This window comes from Molossus molossus, unplaced genomic scaffold (genome assembly GCF_014108415.1).
Source record: "Molossus molossus isolate mMolMol1 unplaced genomic scaffold, mMolMol1.p scaffold_m16_p_19, whole genome shotgun sequence".
NCBI classification, from domain to species: domain Eukaryota; kingdom Metazoa; phylum Chordata; class Mammalia; order Chiroptera; family Molossidae; genus Molossus; species Molossus molossus.
In genome coordinates, this window is record NW_023425354.1 from 5,051,651 (window position 1) to 5,072,944 (window position 21,294).

Here is a 21,294-nt window from a genome sequence, read left to right on the forward strand (position 1 = left end):
CGCTGGGGGCATGTGCCTCGGTTGCAGTTTGTCCCCGGCCCTGGTTGGTCGTGCGGGTGGCAGCCACTCGATGTGTCCCTTTCACGTCGATGTTTCTCTCTCTCTCTCTTTCTCTCTCTCCCTCCCACTCTATCTGTACAAAAAATGGAAAAATGTCCTCGGGTGAGGATAAAAATATAAATAAAATAAAAAAATAAATAAATATTTTAGACTTTGTGGGCCACATGCAATCTCTGTCATGACACATCTTCTTCTTTAGAATTTTTTTTAAAAACCCTTTACATTTTTTAAAAACAGTCTTAGATTATGGGCCATACAAAAACTGGGCAGATTTAGGCCAAGGGCCATGGTTTGCTGACTCCAGCACTAAATCCAATGACAACAAAATCAACTTAAGTTTCTTTTCATTTTCATATTTCCAGGCTGAAAGGGAATTCAGCAGAAATTCATACTATAATTTTTGTGTTAAATAAAATGCCTGTGGTTATAAATTCTTGTTTTCCTTTGAATTGTTTCAGGTGACAAGAGGCATTTCAAATTCGACTATTAAGAAAATATAGCCCTGGCCGGTTTGGCTCAGCGGTTAGAGCGTCAGCCTGCGGTCCTGAGAGACCCGGGTTCGGTTCCCGCTAAGGGCGCGTACCTCGGTTGCAGTTTGTCCCCGGCCCTGGTCGGTTGTGCGGGTGGCAGCCACTCGATGTGTTCCTTTCACATCGATGTTTCTCTCTCTCTCTCGGTTCCTCTCTCTCCCTCCCACTCTACCTGAACAAAAATGGAAAAATGTCCTCGGGTGAGGATAAAAAAAAAGAAAATATAGGAGCCCTGGCCAGTGTGGCTCAGTTGATTGGGTGTTGTCCCAAGCACTGAAATGTTGTTAGTTTGATTCCTAGTCAGGGCACATGCCTGGGTTTCAAGCTCTATCCCCAGTAGGGGGTGTGCAGGAGGCTGTTGATCAGTGTTCCGTTCTCAAATCGATCTTTCTCTTTCTCTTTCTCTGTCTCCTCCTCTCCCTTCCTGTCTCTCCAAAAATCAATAAAAATATTTTTGAAAAGAAAATACAGGAAAGGCTACCTTCCTTGGAAAGTTGTGGTTACTGACCTGATTGGTTGGTTAGCCTTTTAGGAAGTCACTCTCATGCCCAGTTCCCCACTATAAAGGACTTTGTTTGAACGATTAATCAGGAAGCATCCAGTACAGGTGTTCTTCACAGACTCTGGCTGAAAATACACTCCAAACTCTGAGTGGATTGCTAACAAAGACCATGACTTTGTACCTATGTGGTGGTTGGTCTTACAGGCATGTTTCATGTAACGGGATGCTCTGTGGCTGGACACCCATAAGTATAGTTACTGTCAGTTTCATAGCTGTGGGGGAGCACAGAGTACCAGGTCTCTCCTCCCCTCTTCCCTCCCTTCCTCTTCCCCACCCCAAACCAAAACCTTTAGTTTTGTTAGGAAGAGGGAAGTTTAAAATGGAGTATGACCTGCTCCAGCTGGTTTTGCTCAGTGGTTAGAGCGTCAGCCTGCAGACCAATGAGTCGTGGGTTCGATTCCAGTCAAGGGCGCATACCTCAGTTGCAGTTCATCCCCGGTCATGCGGGAGGCAACCAGTCGATGTGTTTCTCTCATGTTGATGTTTCTCTCCCTCCCTCCCTCCTTCCCTCCCTCCCACTCTATCTGAAGATAAATAGAAAAAAATGTCCTCGGGTGAGGATTGAAAAAATTTAAAAAATGGAGTATGACCTAATATAGCATTTGAGGTAACAAATTAAACACAGACTACAAAATGATTGTTGGCATTAGTGTTGCAAGATGAATTGTAGATACTGGGGGTGGATCCAACTATGTGCTTTCACATTAAATGCTTATGGGTGGGAGCCTATGGGATGTAGTAAAGAAGTAAATTGCAAAATAAGCAGCCCCCTCCCATTAGCTTTCTCCTTTGCTATTTTTAGTGTGGTATAAACCCATCTTTCTAAAGATTTTTAAAATTTTGACCATAGCCATGTAGTTACATATAAATATCACCATTAAAAGAGGCTAATCAAATTTATGAACAGTATAAAATGCTGTGGAAATGTAGGGTGATGGTAATTTTTTATTTTTTATTTTTGTTGCAGATGTTTCTCCTTTTTTACCCCATTGATATCCTCCTGCCCATCCCCCCAACCTTGTCTCCGGCTTTGTTGTCCATGTCCGTTGGTTATGCGTACATGCATATAAGTTCTGTGGTTTATCTCTTCCCTTCCCCCCACCCCCTCTTCTGAGGGTTGTCAGTCTGTACCCTACTTCCACGTCCCTGGGTCTACCCTATTCCTCAGACTGTTATATTCATTATATTCCACAAATAAGTGAGATCATGTGGTATTTGTCTTTTTCTGCTTGGCTTGTTTCGCTTAGGATAATACTTTCCAGGTCCCTTCATGTCATCTCAAAGGATGAGAGATCTTTCTTTCTTACAGCTGCATAGTACTCCATTGTGTATATGTACCACAGCTTTTTTATCCATTCGCCTATTGATGGACACCTGGGCTGTTTCCAGATCTTAGTTATTGTAAATAGTGCTGCTATGAACACGGGGGTACATATATTCTTTCTGATTGGTGTTTCAGGCTTCTTAGGGTATATTCCTAGAGGTGGGATCGATCACTGGGTCAAATGGAAGTTCAATTTTTAATTTTTGGAGGTAACACCATAGTGTTTTCCATAGTGTCTGCACCAGTCTGCATTCCCACCAGCAGTGTACTAGAGTCCCCTTTTCTCCACACCCTCACTTGTTTGATGATTTGTTGATGGCGGCCATTCTGACAGGTGTGAGGTGATACCTCATTGTTGTTTTGGGTGATGGTATTTAAATGTTGTAACTGAAGTGATAGCATTCCTCATGTAGTGTGCTAGCCCTTATGTTGTGGGACATCCTTGGTGGGGTGCGGGGGATGGTGTGTGCTGGTGTGGATGCGTGCACATGCATGCTTAGTAAAAATGGGAGCAGATACAAAAGAAATATTTACTTAATAAAGTCTCCAGCTAATTTTCTATTTTTCAATCTGGGTGCTTGTAACGGGTTTGTTTATGTTGTAAAATCCAATTAGCATGCTTTATTTCACTACAGTTTTTGTTTTTTAATTCAAAATAAAATTCAGTTAATTTTAAACTGTGGGCAAGAAAACCCTACAGCCATATCTATCTATGTATCTATCCGTGCACCATAAGGGAAAGTCTGTAACACACATATAACTGCCAACAGTTGCTGCCTCTGGGGAATTTGAGGGAGAAGCCTTGCTTTTTATTTTTAAGGCCTGCACATCTAGAGTATTTTAATTTATATTTCTGCTAATGGTTTAAAAAGTGGAAAAGGAAAGAAAATGCCTGCCTGCTGGGAAGATCTTGGGGCTTTAGGAGGAAAGAGTGAAACTGTTGAGTAACGACCCCACCCCAGGCAAATGCCTGTGCGTGCGAGTACATTATAAACTTGAAAGCAGAGATTAAAATAGAAAATATCTAAATGGTCTCAGTAGTATTAGCTCTTCTTTCATAACTGGAGATCATTCTATTTTATTAATATGTGATTTTTCTCATGGCCTGACTCGCAGGCACTGGAGTCCTTACCCTTCAGGTATTGGTAGAAGCAGGAGGTAGGTGGTAGCAGCTCCTCAGCAGCTTGGCATTACAGGAACAAAATGAGAAAGACACAAGGGGGTAGATTTAGGAATGTTTAAAGGTTACTAATGGCAACTTCTGAATGTATCCTTCCTAACAACTCACATCTCTCTGTTTGAATTTTAGTATAGTGTATTCTTTTAGGGACCTCTTGCCAATGCAGTTGCTTATACGTGAGATAAATACATAAGTAAGTTAATGGGCTCTTTGGTATCTTTGTTAATATAGTTCGTTTATTTAATGAATATTAGTTACCATGTATGGAGTTTAATGAAGCAGACAGGTCTTTATTAGCTCTAGGAAACATAGTTGCTTTTTTAAAATAACCATAATAATACATTAAAGACAACTTTGAAAAGAGAGCATTGTTTTCACAGTTCGTCCATCTTAAATTGGTATGGTTTAATTCACTTTTCTTGTGGCCAAGGTGAATTAGCATTGAGAGCAGAAGAATCTAACCTGATCCAAATGAAAAGTCGAATTTTGCAACTAGCTATCCATGCACATGGTAAAATATGATGTTCTTGAGGGCTCCTAAAAGCTAAACTGAGCAGGGACAGCAGAGATTGGCTTTGAAAGGAATACCAACCTTAATTACTAGTGGACGCTTTCCTCTTATAGCCTGAACCTCTTCCCTTTGGGCTGTTATAAGAAAGCCCTGTCTCCAGCTTCTGGGCCTCCCAGCTTTCCTACCCCCATTTCCTACTGTAGCAAAGCTGCAACTTTATCACATGGCTGCAAGGATCCTGTCTCCCCCTCTGTGGTTCAAATCATAGGCCTGGACTTTCCCCCGTGCCTTGTAATGAGTCTGTAGGAAGCCTAGTAGGCTTTGGCCCTGAAGGCCCATTTTAAGTGTCTACCTCTATAGGAAAGTGCCTTATGAATCACTTTCTGGAGAGTGGGGTATGGTGAAGTTGTTTGAAGGAAGATGGTTCATCTCTCAAAGGAGGACCTGACTGAACAGCGTGGTTGGGCATGTTGAGACTGAAGGGTGAAGAGGGAGGTCCTTCCCCTCCCTGGCAAGGAGTGTTCTGTTACTCACATTTTGGAGACTGCACATCCCATTTCTTTCTGGGGAAGCAGATGTTGACCAGCTTGCCTTCCTTCCTTAGGTGGTTTTTTGGCAAAATCCCCAGAGCCAAGGCAGAAGAAATGCTTAGCAAACAGCGGCACGATGGAGCCTTCCTCATCCGAGAGAGTGAGAGTGCGCCTGGGGATTTCTCCCTCTCTGTCAAGTAAGTACGTCCTGCTTCGGCTGCCTGGGTCCTTGCCTCCAGCTGACCTGAGTTGTGAAGCTATGAGGCCAGATGTCTGGCAGTACACACAAAAGGTTGCAAACTGGTAGGGGTTTAGCCTAAACAATGTTTCACAGATCAAAAGATATTACATTGAAGTCCTAATTTCTGGCTCCTAAAAATTTGTTCTAATAGCACTGGGTTTACGTTCCCCATGGAAGCGGTCTAGTTGCTGAGCCGCAGCCGCACTTCGGACAACACATGCTTGCCAGTTTTCCCTAATCCCCACCACTCCCCAGGGTAACCGCACACATGACTCTCTCGTCACCCCCACCCTTCCCTCTGTGGGATTCCTGCAGCTCTCTCTAATGGTTGACTGATGGCAAAGTCAGCTGCCTCTGCGGGCCTTCACCAGGTATCCAGCTGAAATCTGCCAGCACCAGCCTAAGCCTCTCGCTATTATTGGAAAGGTCACTACAAGAGTTTTGGGGTATTTTGCTTTTCCCCGTGGTAAATTTAAATGTGGAAGGGAGCTGGTGAACAAGGACTGGGGAAGGCAGGAAGTTTTATCACCCTGGTAGTCACGGAGAATATAAATTGGAACTTAGAGGGTTCTAAGCAAATCAGCCCCCATCTGTGACGTAGGATATTGAATCAAATTGTGGTTTCCATGTGTGTTTTGACTCGGTCCTTTTTCTAGTTAATAATATATTATCACAGGAACCCCTCCCCTAGGAATCTTACAAATCAGTTCATTTATATGACAAAGAAGTAGTTATTCTTTATTTTTTTTAGAAGTATCTCTCTTCTTTTTTTTAATTGATTTTAGAGAGAGGAAGGGAGGGGAGACAGAGAGAGGAACATTGATATGCTGTTCCACCCATATATGCATTCATTGGTTGATTCTTGTATGTGCCCAGACCAGGGATTGAACCCACAACCTTGACCTATCAGGACAGTGCTCCTAACTAACTGAGCTACCGGGCCAGGGCTAAAATTTATTTATTTTTTAATATATTTTTTATTGATTTTCAGAGAGAGAGGAAGAGAGAGATAGAAACATCAAAGAGAGAGACACATCGATCAGCTGCCTCCTACACACCTCCCACTGGGGATCCAGCCTGCAACCCCGGGCATGTGCCCTGACAGCGAATTGGGCTGGCCACCTCTTAGCTCGCTGAGCCACACCAGCTGGGCTACAATCGATTTTTAATGAAAGCTATAATAATTTGTCATTTACAGATGATGTAAAGATATTCTTAGTTTTGAAAAATTAACTGAATATATTTCATTTTAAGACAAAGTATGTGGTTAAAGTATAGATTTTTTGGAAATATAGATTTAAATTTAGAGTTGTTCCCTCAGCGAAGATGTGGGAGGTGGTTTCAGGTGGTGTTTGCAGTGCCTTACAGACATGTCTCCAGCCCTGGCCGGTTTGGTTCAGCGGTTAGAGCATCGGCCTGCGGTCCTGAGAGACCCGGGTTCGGTTCCTGCTAAGGGCATGTACCTCGGTTGCAGTTTGTCCCCGGCCCTGGTCGGTTGTGCGGGTGGCAGCCACTCGATGTGTCCCTTTCACATCGATGTTTCCCTCTCTCTCTCTGTTCCTGTCTCTCCCTCCCACTCTACCTGAACAAAAAATGGAAAAATATCCTCGGGTGAGGATAAAAACAAAACAAAAACAAAAAAACAGACATGTCTCCAGCATAGTTTTAATTCCCAACATGAAAAAGTCAAACTGCATTTAATTATAAGTTTTTCTCTTCTTACAGTGGAATTCTTTTTTTTTTTAGTAGACTTTATTTTTTAGAGCAGTTTCAGGTTCACAGCAAAAGTGAGTGGAAGGTACAGAGATTTTCCCATACCCCACTCTCCCACACACTTTTGGTGCTTGGTTAAACGCATGCAAATTCGGGTCTGGTGCAGAGCACCTCAACATGGAAGTATTGGTATGCTTCTTATGAACTTGTATTTCATCCTCTGTCTGCCTGACATCTTAGACTGCCCTGAGTGCAGATCAGACAGCATAGGACGAGGAGCACAGGCAGCGAGTCATTGGGCTTCACTGTGGCAGGCAGCGTTCAGCTGGCGGCCTTGTCTCAGTACCACTGATCACCGCGCACGGTACCCGCCAAGAGGCTCCCGCACCACTCCTTTTATGAAATAAAATGTTTAAAATTTTTTTCTTTATTGGTTTTAGAGAGAGGAAGGGAGAGAGAGAGAGAGAGAGAGAAACATTGATGAGAGAGAGCATTGATTGGCTGCCTCCTGCATGCCCCCCACTAGGGATTTGGCCCACAACCTGGGCATGTGCTCTGACCAGGAATCGAACCAGTGACCTCTTGGTGCATGGGTTGATGCTCAATCACTGAGCCACACCGGCTGGGCTGAAATAAAAAGATTAAAGAGTTGTGTTTTAGAAATAAAATTTGAAATGTCATTAACCATCTTGATCAACACAAACACCTTTGCAAAGGAGGTTTAAGAATCCAATCTCTGAAATTTTTCTCTAGTTTCAAGATGCTGTGAGTCAGTGATGAAAAACACTGCAGTCCTTTCAGAAACTGATTTACTGCATAGTGCGAGTGCACTTCTGTGGAGCCAGAAGTGTCATTGACTATGTCCTTCCTCACAAAGCTTTCTCCCCATCCATCTCTTTTCCCTCTTGAAAGCAGTACTGTAGATCCTTTCGTTATAACATTGATGGGCTGTGGTAGGAATTTAACTCTTGCATATACCAATTCGCCTATGGTAAAATCGGATTCATTACAAGTCGTTTTGTTTAAAGTCACAGAAGCCGTGGACAACGTTCAAGTGAGGACTGACTGTACTGTTTCTAAACACTTGGCATCTCCCTCACTGGCTTCCTAGAAGCTCGGTGCTGCCACCTGCTGGGATGTCTTTTAGAAGTGATTCATTTCTTTAGCTTTAAGACTAGGAGAAAGACTAGTTTCATTCATTTAACAAATCTTCTAGAGTGCCTTTGAGGGCTGGGCACTGGTGTGGACACCGAGGGCTCAGCAGTAAACAGGACAGGCAGAGCCTTCGTTAAGCTGATGCACTGGCCTCGTGGCGCTACGATAGTGGGCCATTCTGCTCAGTCCGGCTCCTGCTTCTGTGGACCTGTGTAAAATGGAGCATTTACCTTTCTCCAGGTGATAAAGAAGGCTTTCGGGGAGGGGTGCCTGGGCCTCTTTATTGTCCCAGTGTATTCTTTTGTTCCAAGACCTTTTTCTCTGTGAGAAGAACTAAATCCCTGAATAGAACTTTAAGCTGTTCCCAGGTACAGGAGAACTGTTGAAAGTACATCCAATCCCTCTTCGTACCTTATTTCCTTTCCCACTTTTTGTAGTCTTTAAAATCACATAAGATTTTAATTCTTATTATTATTCCTTTTTGCACTTGAAAATGTAATTAAGTTACACTCCTTGCCTTAAATAGGCTATGTTTCTTTCATTTGGTACCATTTGGGGCAAGTCATAGGTTAGGAATTTTCTTTTTATTTACAAACGTCTTCAGAATTAGACTGACAGACAGGTTTCCTGTCTGGTGAGGACTCTTCATGTTGTCCCTGGTGGCCATCAGTCCTAATGGAGGGGTCTTCGGGGAGCTCAGTGGTCATCCTAGTCCTCCAGCCCAGAAGTCATGCTGAGCTGCAGCCCTGGCCCTTGGCTGTGAGGAGCGTTGCCTCCTTGCTGGGCAGGTGGCCCTGGCGGGTAGCCAGAACTGAGCCTCTAATCCGGTCTCCTGTGTGTTCCCTGCCCCTTCCCAGGTTTGGAAACGATGTGCAGCACTTCAAGGTGCTCCGAGATGGAGCCGGAAAGTATTTCCTTTGGGTGGTAAAGTTCAATTCTTTGAATGAGCTGGTAGATTATCACAGATCTACATCCGTCTCCAGAAACCAGCAGATCTTCCTGCGGGACATAGAGCAGGTGCCACAGGTGAGCCTCACGAGACAGGTGGGTCGTTTTAGCATGAGAACAGCTCCTCAGGCAAGCAGGTGCCTCTTCAAAGGATTGCTTCTGGAGCTTCTGCGCGCCATTCAAGACGTTACCTAGCTCGTGTTTAGGATGTGAATCTGCAGTGGAATGGTCCTGCCTTCCCAGAGGGGTCCCGCCGAGGCGTGCTGCTGCTCGCTCACCCGCCTCTCTAGGGGAGAGGGTCTTAGCACACTCAGACACCCTCTTCCTGGAGGCGAATTGTGAGGAGAGTCGTACCCGTGAAGGAGTGAGGCCCACGCTCACCTCAGTGGTCCTGGTCCTGGTCCTGGTCCCGGTCCCTACTTGTGTGCTCTGGCGAGCACCACCTTATTTCATTTAAGCTCCTGACTTTTGACTCTAAAATCTTCAGGATTTTATAAGTGGTACAATGGTAGGAATGGAAGCACTTTCAAATCCTGGGATTTTATTTATTTACTTATTTATTTGTTTGTTTTTTTTTATTGATTTTAGAGAGAGGAAGTGAGAGGGAGAGGGAACATAAACTAGCCTCCTCCTGCATGTCCCCACTGGGGATCGGGCCCACACCCTGGGCATGTGCCCTGACCGGGAATCGAACTGGTGACCTCTTGGTGCATGGGTCGACGCTAAACCACTGAGCCACACCGGCCGGGTGAATCCTGGAATTTTAAACAAAACCTGATGGCTGTTTCCAAAGCTCTTTCCCCTTAAAGCAGCATTTGTGCTCTGCTTAATAACGTGGCCCAGCTGGCCCCAAAGTGAGTGCTGCCCGCTCGTTTCTGAGTGTTGGTGAGAGTGCACTGTCCCACGCAGAGCGAGCTTAAGAATGAAGGGAGCGGGGAGGAGAAATGTGGAAATGTTGGCACATATCTGTCGCCCTCCATAGCCAGTCCCACTCCCCAGGACGGAATGTGTGTGTTTTTCTCTGCCCCTCTGCAGCAGCCGACGTACGTCCAGGCCCTCTTTGACTTTGATCCCCAGGAGGATGGAGAGCTGGGCTTCCGTCGGGGAGACTTTATCCACGTCATGGATAACTCAGACCCCAACTGGTGGAAAGGGGCTTGCCACGGGCAGACCGGCATGTTTCCCCGCAATTACGTCACCCCTGTGAACCGGAATGTCTAAGAATCAAGAAGAGATTATTTAAAGAAAGTGAAAATTTTAAACATGTACAAAAGATTTAAACCCATGAGCTGCTTCTATCAGCAGCCCGTGCAGGAGCTCCGAACACCTGGCTGGGTCACCTGGTGATCCTCTCACTTTGGTTGGAACTTTGGGGGGGCGGGAGGGGGAGTTGGATATAACAATGCCAAAACTTACCTATAAATTAAGAGAGAGTTTTTATTACAAATTTTCACCGCTGCTCCTTGTTCTCCTCCTTTGTCCTTTTTTTCTTTGTTTTTTTCTCTTCTGTCCATCAGTGCATGACATTTAATGCCACATATAGTCCTAGCTGATGCCATTAATAAAAGAAAAGAAACAAGTGGGCTGGTATTTTCTCTATGCAAATGTCTGTTTAGTCGGAATGACTGAGAACAGCCATGGCTGGGTTCTCCATTACACAGGAGGGGTGGGGGAAGCCCTTCCTCTGCAGTCCGCCCAGGGAGGCCCCGGAGGACTCTGCCCTGCAGCCCTGCAGCCCTGCAGCCCTGCAGCCCTCCTCCCAGCGTTTTGTCAGAGTTGGAAATGGAGTGGGGTTGAGAGGAAGGAGCGTTGCCCCTCATGACTTCCTGAGAAAGTTAGACAAACCTGTGTCTGTTTTCCCTTCCGAATGTTATTACTGAGCATGTTTTTCATAGTGCCTTTTTCCTTATTTCAAGGGTTGCTTATGAGTGGTGTTTATTTGTTTTATTTTACGATAAGTTAAAGACAGTCCAGAGCTTTTCAGCCAATTTATCTCCTACTCTGTAAATATGTTTCCTTCGGTGGGGAGGGGAGAACAGGTAGAGAAGAGGCCAGCAGAAGAGGAGAATATGGGCCTCCTGCCTGTCCAAAGCAGGCGTCATTAGGGTTCAGCTTTAATATTTGTGAGCCCCTGGAGCTGAAGGGACCCACAGCCTGGGTGCCTGGCGTTGCTGCCCCAGGGAGCGATGTGACAGGCTGCAGCTCTCCCCACACTGGACTGGATCTGGCCGAGAGGGGTCAGCATCCTCGACCTTGCCGTCTCAGGTGTTGTCTGTCCCCTGTCTTAATCCCCAGAGACCCCCGACTCAAATCCCTAGAGTCAGCAAATTTCGACCAAGGAAAGCCCGAGGAATTCTAACTGTCCCTGTACACCTGTATCAGGATATACCGCATTCCTACACTGGGGTACAATACGTCTTCATCTTTCTTGCTCTGAAAATCAGGGGTGTCTGTTCATGCCTTTTATCTTTTGTGTCCCCACCTAACGTGCCCAGGTGAGCCTTAGGGCAGCGTTCAAGAAGCAGCTGGGTGGTTTTCATTGTCTCCATTCACAGCGGGCTGTGTTGATAGCTGCTCCACCCCAGCCCCCCAAAGGAAATGCCTCCATGAAGCAGGGAGAGCGGGAAGGGAAGACTGGAAATCTGGGAAGACCGAGTCCACGGGAGACTGCCCACCTCCTGTCGGCTCGTCTGCGAGGGAGGTGCCTGTGAGCTTTCTCCACCCAGCCCCTTCCCACCACAGCCGGCCGGGAGCCGGTGCCGACCTTGGGTGCTGATGTGGTCTTCAGCGGCTCCCTGGACTCTGGTCACGGAGCCGGGCTCAGGCCCAGGAGGCGGCTGCTGCTCTGGACAGAATTCGGCCGCCTCGCTCCTCCCCGACAGCTTTCCTCGCTGATGACAGGAACCTGGCGTTCTGTACCTGGGCCGTCTGATTGTTTTATTTTGGAATTGGTGTATATCATGAAGCCTTGCTGAGCTACGTTTTGTGTGTATATATTTAAAAAAAAATCAGTGTTTAAATAAAAAGACCCATGTACTTAATCCTTTAACTCTGCGAATAGAATTTGGTAGGTAGTGATTAACTGTGAACAATAAACATACAGTGACTTCTTCATTCCGCATCTTTTTTCCCTTCGCCTTAAAAACCTAAGAACTGTCAGGTGTGTGTGAGGTCAGGGCGTCAGAACTGATATCCTCTTCTCCGGCTCACCCCGCTGCTTGGGGGCACTGGTCCCCGGAGGAGTGACAGCCACACCTGGCTGTGACGGAGTGCTGGGGGGTCTGGTCCACAGGGAAGGTTGCCAGGCCCCACCTACACCCTCCGGGATGAGGGTCGAGGGCACAACAGACGTTCTTGGCATTTCTGGTGGAAACCATAGACCACACTCTGGAAAGTTTGTCAGGACAAAGAGCACGACTGGCTTGGTTCTTGCCCCTCCCCTTCCCTCCCTTCCTCGGCCCACCCCCTCCCCACCTAGTAAAGGACGGGGTGACCTGAGCAGCTGGAGCGAGCTGTGTGCCTTCAGGGTGGGCCTCAGCCGGCTTCCCCACAGCACTGGCTGCAGAGACCAAACAGGATTGTTTAGAGAGAACAAAATAGAAACGAAACCCAAGGAATTTCCACTTGTATTCTTGGTCTAGTTCCTGAACAGAGCCCAGCACCCGACCTCAGCTGTGGCTGCCCAGCTTGGGCAGGGACGTTTTCAGTTCCTTCTCTGAGAAGGAACTCGGCCAACACTGTCCTGCGGGGGGCTGCTGGTCGCACGGTCCACCTAGGCCAGCTACTGCGAAGCCGAGCGGAAATTTCCAGAAAGGGGCCATTGACGTGAAGACTCAAGGCAGACTGTCAACCTCGTTGAGACTTCGTTGGACGGGCGGCCTCAGATTTCAAGGGAAAATGCTGCTTTCGTGCAGTCTGCTTGGTTACAGATTTCTTGGCGATGGTAACCCCCTCTGCCCGTGGTTGTGTAGTTCCTGGACAGGCATCCTGGTGGGGTGTTTGGGAAGACTGGAACAGCTCAGCTGCGTTTAATGACGAAGCTACAGAGGTGAGTGGCCACGAGGCCTCCTCTTGCTCTCTGCACAGTGGCCCTGCGTCTGGAGCTTGGTCGCCCTCCTGACGTTCTTCATACTTAGTGGCCTGGGAGTTTGTAACAGAGGCCCTTCTTCCAACATGGTTGTGGAGGGACAGTGACGTCAGCTCCCACCAAGTGTTCCAGGGTGACCTCTGCAGTGCCCGGCCACTTAGGTGGTTTGTTGGAAAGAGGGTGATGGGCACAAGTGGTTCACCTTCCTGGACTTGCCCCAGTGACCTGCTTATGGCAGGTGGTCTTCAAATCAGAACGTCCAAAGTGCTGGATAACTAGGAATTGTATTTGAGCACTCTGGAAATCTTAACTCCTAAGACACTATTTACGTGCAGTTCAGAGTCCGGTTTAGTTGGGGGCTTCTTAAATGTGGTCCCAGGGGCTACAGGCCCCTCGCTCCAGCCAGAGCCCCGAGGCAAATGAGTGATGTGCTCTCCACCAAGATGGCCGGCATCAGAATCCTAAATGACCACTGTCAGGAAGGAAAAGTACTGTTCTGTGTACCAACAGCACCGATACATAAGCGGTAGATGTGGTAGTGTTGATGAACCCACTCGCTGCTCAAAGCACTCCAAACACTACTTTTTAAAGTGAGCTAGGTTAGCCCTGGCCAGTTTGGCTCAGCGGTTAGAGTGTCGGCCTGCGGTTCAGAGAGACCCGGGTTCGGTTCTCGCTAAGGGCACGTACCTCGGTTGCAGTTTGTCCCCGGCCCTGGTTGGGTCGTGCGGGTGGCAGCCACTCGATGTGTCCCTTTCACGTCGATGTTTCTCTCTCTCTCTCCCTCCCACTCTATCTGAACGAAAAATGGAAAAATGTCCTCAGGTGAGGATTAAAGTGAGTTAGGTTAGCCCGGCACCGGTTGAGCGTCGACCCATGCACCAAGAGGTCGCCTGTTCAGTTCCCGGTTGGGGCACATGCCCAGGTTGTGGGCCAAATCCCCAGTGGGGGGCATGCAGGAGGCGGCCAATTGATGTTCTCGCTCATCGATGTTTCTTGCTCGCTCTCCCTTCCTCTCTCTTAAAATCAATAAAGAAAAAGTAAATAAAATAAAACTTAGTTTAAAATGTACTGTATCCAGTCCAAAAAGATATTCCTGAGATAGTCTTTCAAGACTTGATTCTGGCCCGTCCGGTAAGCAACACTGGTCTTGGGTGTGCAAGGACGGTCCGTGTTCAATGCGGGCAGACCTCGGAGATGTCGTGGGCTGCTTCCAGCCCACACAGTAAAGCAAGTCACGATCTTCTGCTGGTGGGTCTGTGAAGCTCAGTGAAGCCAAGCACAATGAAATGAGGTGTGCCTGTCCTCCGTCCGCTGGCCAGAGTTGGGGCTTAGACCCGGTCATCTCAGGCACCCGCTGGGTCTGAATGGTCTTCGACAGGCCCACCTCCCTCCAGAATCCCTGGTGTGTCATGAAGTGAAAAAGGTGAAGGGTCGGCCCCTACTCTTGCTCCCCCCTAATCCTGTCCTGTGCTGGGGAGTCAAAGGGCGCACGGGCCCCCTTTTCTGTTTAGCTCCTTTCAGGCGTGTTGATCACAGCTGGGAGCGATTTCTGTGGTGAACTGCATTCCTGGGGTGCACGGTGTTCTCCAATGACTCTGGAGCTGGACGCCCCTCTCCATCAGACGCTGAGCGGGGTTTATATCGTCCCCCAGATCTTCAGCCGTCCCTTTCCACCCTACACTGCAGGCGGCACTGCTCAGTCCTGAACCGGAAAGGACCCTGCTCCAGGCTCTGTGTGTGTGTGCGGCCGACGTGCTCCGGCAGCGACTGGTGTGTTGGTGTGCGAGCTGATGGACGAGCACTCCAGACACGTGGATGACAAGCAGTCGGTGAGGGAGGGGTGTGTGGAGCAGACGAGACCAGAGCCAGGTCTTGGGGGACATTGTTTGGAATAGAGCACAGACCCAGCCCTTGAGGCCGGTGGTGCAGTGTTGGTGGAGGGGTGTGGTGGGAACCGGAGACCCGCTGAAAAGGAGCCTGGGCGGCCCCCTGCCTGCACTGAGGAAGCGCCCAGGTGAGTTCGTGGGGACCGAGCCCAGGCCGGGCAGTGCCCACTCTCCCAGCGGACGCAGAGGGCTCCACAGGCCCTGCAGGAGCAGCACGAGGAAAGCTGACTTCGGTGCTGCACAGAACACAGGAGGACGGGGGGAGGCCCGGAGGCCGTGCTAGCGCAGGGCAGTAAGGCCGTGCAGCCTCCTGTGATCTGGGGCGCCGGGTCCTGGAAATCCAGTGATGGGCGCCACTTCTAGACGCGGCTGGCCCTGTGGTCCTCCACTTCCTCCTGCTGCTGGCTGGGTGCACACCACCACCCCATCCTGACTGTCCCAGGGCCACACTGGGGAACAGTAAGCACGAGAGAAACGAGAGGCCCAGCTGAAAATGTTAAGTTCGGGGGGAGGAAGTGGAATCACTCATCATGATCTAAAATACAGGGGAGCCCTGGCCGGTTTGGCTCGGTGGTTGGAGCGTTGGCCCGTGGACCGAAGGGTCACAGGTTGGATTCCCTGTCAAGGGCACACACCTGGATTGCAGGTTCCACCCCAGCTGCGGCCCCAGTCTGGGTGCATGTGGGAGGCAACCAAATGAAGTCTCCATCTCTCTCTCTCTCCTCCCTTCCACTCTATTTAAAAATCAGTGGGAAAAATATCCTCAGATGAGGATTAACAAAAAATAAATAAGATACACGGAAGCAGACACGCGGCCAACAGGCCTCTGGCGGACATGGCGAGCTCTTGGTGCCCAGCCCGGCTGCCTAGGGCGTGCTGCCCAGGAGGGCCAGGGCTGCCCCTCTCCCTTACTGTTCTGCCCCCTGGGTCCTCGTTCAGTCACTGGGCGGGCATGTGTTGAGATCGTCACGTGCTTCATTCAGGTCTCTGCTCGGATCTGAGTTCTCACTAGAGAAGCCTTCCCTCAATGTGATCAGTAACCACCTGGCCTCCAGCACTTCCTGTCCCTTCCTGCACTCTGCTTTTCTGTGCGGCCCTCGTCGCTGCCTCGGGTTCCCTGAGTGTGCCCATCCTGCCCATCTTCCCTGCAAGCTCCTGGGCACGGACTGGGGCTAGTACGGCTCAGACGCCGCTGCAGTCCAGGCCGACGGGGCCAGCATCCCCAGCCCTGCCGTCTGTGGGGGAAGGTGGCCAAATAATGACTCAGTGGGAGGACTGGCATGATTAGGGGAGTGTAGGAGTTTGGGGGACATTCAGCAGCAGCTCCCACCTGTCTCAAGGTCAAGGAAGACCAGACAGTTACGCAGAAACAGAGAGCTGAACGCGAACAGGATGGTTGGTCCCTGAAGGGGGAGGGATGTGTCTCTCTTGGCAGAAGGCAGTTCAAGTTCCAGAAAGACCTGAGTGTAGAGATGGGGAGAGACCAGGTCCAAGGTCTGGTCCAAGGAGCAGCTGGCACAGGCAGGGGCAGAGGCCGGATGAGGCCAGGTCGCGGAAGCACAGGAAGGAGCTGGAAGTGGGAAGCCCTGGGGGGTAAGGGTAGCTTTACTGAGATACAATTCACTTGTCATCAAGTCACCCATTTAAGGTATACCATTCGGTGGTGTTTAGTGTTACAGGTACACAATCAACTTTGGAACATTTTCACCCCCTGCCCCGCAAAAAAAAAGTATCCATGATCAGTCACTTCCCATTTTCCCCCAACCCCTCCCAGCCCCTGGCAACCACCGCTCGACTTTCCGTCTCCATGGATTTGCCTGTTTCGGACATTTCATATGGGATCGTGCAGTGTGTGGCCTTCCGTGTCTGGCTCCTTTGGCTCAGCATATTTTCAGGGGCCACCCAGGTGGTGGCACGTACCAGGGCTTCCTGTCTTGTGGCTGAAGGATGCTCCCTGGCATGCGCCATGCTCTGCATATCCATCCACATGCTGAGGAGCCTTCAGTGTCCGCACTCTGGCCCTCGGGAACCATCTTGCTGCGAACGTCCATGCTTCACGGGGACAGCCTGGAGGACTCGAAGCAGAGGAGCACACACTGTCCTGTTGGGCTGGAACAGGGGAGAAAGGGGACAATGTGAGAGGCCATCACAGTAGTCCTGGTGACAGAGGGGGCGGCAGGGCAGCAGAGAGAAGCTGGTTGACTTGAGCCATATTTAGGATGGGTGGCCAGACAGGAGGTAAAAGAAGGGGTAGCAATGACCCTTAGAACACTTGCTTGAGCAGTGGGGCACCAGAGACTTCTGTTGATTGAAAAAGGGAACCCTTGCCCTGGCCAGTTTGGCTCAGTGGTTGAGCGTCGGCCTGCAGACCAGAGAGTCCCGGGTTTGGTTCCCACTAGGGGCACATACCACAAAAAAGAAAAGAAAAAGGGAACCCTGTCCTGGCTGGTTTGGCTCAGAGGTTAGAGCATCAGCCTGTGGACCAAAGGGTCCTAGGTTCGATTCCCAGTCAAGGGCACGTGCCCGGGTTGCAGGTTCAATCCCCAGCCCCTGTCAGGGTTGGGGTTGGGCGGGAGGCAACCAATCAATGTGTCTTACATCCTCACAGCGATGTTTCTCTCTCTTCCTCCTCCCTCTTCCACTCTAGAAATCAGTGGGAAAATATCCTCAGGTGAGGATTAACCAAAAGAAAGAAAGAGAGAGAGAAACTTGGAGGCAAGGGAACAGGTGGGGAGGGAGAAAGTTTGGACGGGTTGAATTTGAGGTCTCTGGACAGCATCTAGGAGCAGCAGAAGGCGTCACCTGTAGCTCAGGAGGCAGATGTGAGCAGGGACCCATGAGCAGGAGTTGTGGGCATGGAGGTGGCTATGGCCCCAGGTGAGGCCTCACGCTCTCCATTCTCCATGAGGGAAGAGGATGGAATGCAGGGCCAAACCCTGAGGAAGGCCAGGCCCTAAGTACGGGATGCGGGTCAGAGGGAGTAGCAGGGAGACTCCAGCGAGGCCGGAGAGGCAGGAGGCAAAGCAGGGCCCCTGGGGCAGGGGCAGGTGTGTCCGGGTCGCTGCTGCCAGGATGCGCCTCTCTGGCCTCCTCATCCAGGCCCCTCGTCCTCCACGCTCTCTCCCCACCCAATCCAGATCGTCCCCTCTTCTGCTGAGAAATGCCCAACTGCCAGGCTGTGGAGAGGACGAAGCGCAGGCCCCTGCCCGTCGGGAGTGGTGGCAGGGAGAGCTCAAGGTCCGAGTCACGGGACCCGGGCTGTATCCCAGGCTGTGGACCTTGGGCAGGGCCCTTACCTCTGCTCTCTTCCTTCATCTGTTGCAAAAACGAGCCAATGTCCCCGGGCTGGTCGAGGAGCCGACATGAGTGTGTACTAAGAAGTGCAGTGGGACCAGGACTCACTATGACCTTGGCTTCCAGGCCTTTTACAGCCTGAGCCGGGGCCGGTTCTCTCACCCTTTTGGCCCATTAAGTCCCTCCTGGGGTCCCTGGCTTTAGCCTTCGTACCTGAGGCCACAGTCTCTCTTCTCTGTATTCCCAACCTGACACAGAACGGATCCTACACACCCACATCCTGAGCAACCTTTCCTGACCAGCTCCCAGACTCGAACCCCCAAGTGCCTGCCCGCTCCTCCAACTGAAAAGCTACCCCTTGAAAGCAGGACTGTCGCCCTGTCCTGTCGCCCCCAAGCCCTGCCTCCACCAAGCCCGGGCCCCGTTTCATTAGCTACGTGGCCGGTGGTGGTTGATCGCATCCGCAGCCAGGAGCAGTAGTGTGAAGGTTAGGACCCAGACTCCGGGATGGCCTTGAACAGGTGGCCTCCTGTGCCCTAACCAGTCTAAGCCTCCGGTCAAAAAAAGGCATCTGAATCCGCCTGCGGTCCGGAGAGACCCGGGTTCGGTTCCCGCTAAGGGCATGTGCCTCGGTTGCAGTTTGTCCCCGGCCCTGGTTGGTCGTGCGGGTGGCAGCCACTCGATGTGTCCCTTTCACATCGATGTTTCTCTCTCTCTCTCTCTTCCTCTCTCTCCCTCCCACTCTGTCTGTGCAAAAAATGGAAAAATGTCCTCGGGTGAGGATTAAAAAAAAAAAAGGCATCTGAGTCCGGTGGATAGGATTCCCCTCTCTCACACGTGACCATCCGTTCTGAGTCCAGCCCTGTGCCCACCACAACTCTTGTTCTTATCGAGGGCAAAGGATTTCATCTCTATTTTTCATTTTTTTTTTTTATTTTTTTTATATTTTTCATTTTTTACATTGAAATCTTTGATCCATTTGAAGGCTCTCCTGGTGATCAGTGTGACGTTGCATCTCTCTCTCTGTTTCCCAGATGGCTACCCCGTTGTCCAGATAGTTTATTAAAAGGCCCACTGCCAGCTCTCAGAACTGAGAGGGTGACTGCACACTGAGTGTCCACGCGGTGGGGGCTGTTTCTGGGCTCCCTGCTCCGTCCGTGTCCGGCCTGTGCTCAGCACGCTGGGCTCATTCCTGAGATTGCAGAGCAGGCCGGTCCTCCCCCCGGGCTCTCAGAGCTCTGGCTCTTCTTGCTTGTTTATGTTTTCAGCATAAACTTTAGAATCGGCTTGTCTAGTTTCAGATAAAAAGTCCTGGGTGTTTCTGTTCGGATCACGTTAAATGTATAAGCGACCTTCCGAAGAGCGAACGTCTTTACGACGTTGAGTCCTCCTGCCCCAGAAAGAACACGCCTGCCTTCCCAGTTTCAGGTCCTGCGGGGGTGCTTCAACGTTTTCTTCATGGAGGTTTTCGCATGTTTCTTACCATGTTTATCCTCGGACATTTTATCTGTTTTGTTGATATTTTAAATCAGACCTTCCCTCCCATCGGATCATCTAACTGGTGTGCATTTGCCTGTGGGGAGGCACCGATCTCTCTCCGCAGATTTTATCTCCTTCCCCACCCAACGGCTGGACTGTTGAAATGGTTCGGCAATTGATCTCACGTGGACGAAACCGTGTCTAATCTGCTTCAACGATGAGGCAAGCTCCGGGAAGGTTCTTCCCGCACCGGGCAGGCCAAACGGCAGAGCAACTGACGCAGGCCGAGGGCTGGGGGTGCTGTCCTAGCTGAGATGCTTGAGGACTCCTGAAATCTGTTTAAATCTGCTTGAATTTGGACAAGACTCAAAGCATTTTGTTCTGCGTAAGGGACATAAGTCCTTTTATAAATGTTTTCTGACCATAAAGTTGCTCTTTCAAACACTTTCGTAGTCTGAGAAAAGTAACCTGTAGGGAGAGGCTACTTTTCTCAGAACAAAATGTCACACCTGTCAGGACGGCTAGGACTAAAAAACAAAAAACAGGCAAAAGCGCCCTGAGCAGTTTGGCTCAGCAGTTAGAGCATCAGCCTGTGGACTGAAAGGTCACAGGTTCGGTCCTGGTCAAGGGCATGTATCTGGGTTGTAGGTTCATTCCCAGCCCCAGTCAGGGTCGTGCAGGAAGCAACCAATCCTGTGTCTCTCCTCCCCTCCCCCCCAGCTCTCTGAAGGTCAATGGAAGATTGTCCTCAGGTGAGGATTAACAACAAAAAAACCACAAAAGCAACAAGTGTTGGAGAGGATGTGGAGAAATGGGAAGCTTGCTCACTGCTGGTGGGAATATAAACTGGTACAGCCCCTCTGAAAACAGTATGGGGGCTTCTTAAAAAAAAAACTAGAAATAAAATTTCCATATGACCTAGCAGTTCCACCTCGGGCTATTTATCCAAAACAACTGGAATGAAGACCTCAGAGATATTATCATTCCTGTGTGCATCACAGCGCTCTTCAGCCAAGATGTGGAAACAACCGAATGCCCATGAGCAACAGATGAATGGATAAAGATAATGTCACACATACCTGGCCGGTGTGGCTCAGTGGTCGAGTGTCTACCCCTGCACCAAGAGGTCACCGGTTCAATTCCCAGTCAGGGCACATGCCCAGGTTGTGGGCCTGATCCCCAGTGGGGGGCGTGTAGGGGGCGGCCAGTGGATGTTTTATCTCATCGATGTTTCTAGCTCTCTCTCCCTTCCTCTCTCTCTCTAAAAATCAATAAAGAAAAAAAAAAGAAAATGTCACACACACACACACACACACACACACAGAGGAATACTATTCAGCCTTAAGAAGGAAATTCTGCAAAAACTTGGATGAACCTCGGGGACATTACACTCAGTGAAATAAGCCAGTCACAGGAGGACAAATGCCGCATGACTACGTATATGAGGGAAGTGAGGCAGTCGAAGAGTGGAATGGTGGTTGCCAGGGCGGGGGAGGGGAAGGAAGCGACGCCCAGCCGCCCCGCAGGTTTCAGTTGGGCGACATGAAGGAGTCTGGAGGTCGCTGCGTGCGCTGTGCCTGCAGCCAGCAGGATGTGTGCACACATGACAGTTTAAGAGGGCCGCACTCATGCTAAGGGCTCTACCACAACAAAACACATTTTTAAAGAAACATTGTTGGCTGTACTAGCTCGTTCTGTAACCCCATGGAGGGGAAGTGGAAGACACACACGTGAGGAGACAGAATATTCTCTGCAGAGCTCCCCCAAGGGTCCGAAGGCAGGAGGAGCCCTGCT

The 21,294-nt window shown here is 49.7% G+C and overlaps 1 protein-coding gene across 2 annotated transcripts in view; it reads left to right on the top strand.

Annotated features, from left to right (window-relative positions):
* Positions 1 to 11,868, top strand: part of GRB2 (growth factor receptor bound protein 2) — a 67,300-nt gene extending 55,432 nt beyond the window's left edge. Inside the window, exons 4-6 of one of the 2 annotated variants that reach the window (XM_036267835.1) lie at positions 4,772 to 4,894; positions 8,664 to 8,832; positions 9,790 to 10,331. In XM_036267835.1, the coding sequence (XP_036123728.1) occupies positions 4,772 to 4,894; positions 8,664 to 8,832; positions 9,790 to 9,975 (478 nt within the window). In that variant the 3' untranslated portion in view covers positions 9,976 to 10,331. Of the gene's footprint in view, positions 1 to 4,771; positions 4,895 to 8,663; positions 8,833 to 9,789 lie in introns of both variants that reach the window. The other variant, XM_036267836.1, reaches the window with a different exon arrangement.
* The last annotated feature ends 9,426 nt before the right edge of the window (positions 11,869 to 21,294 follow it).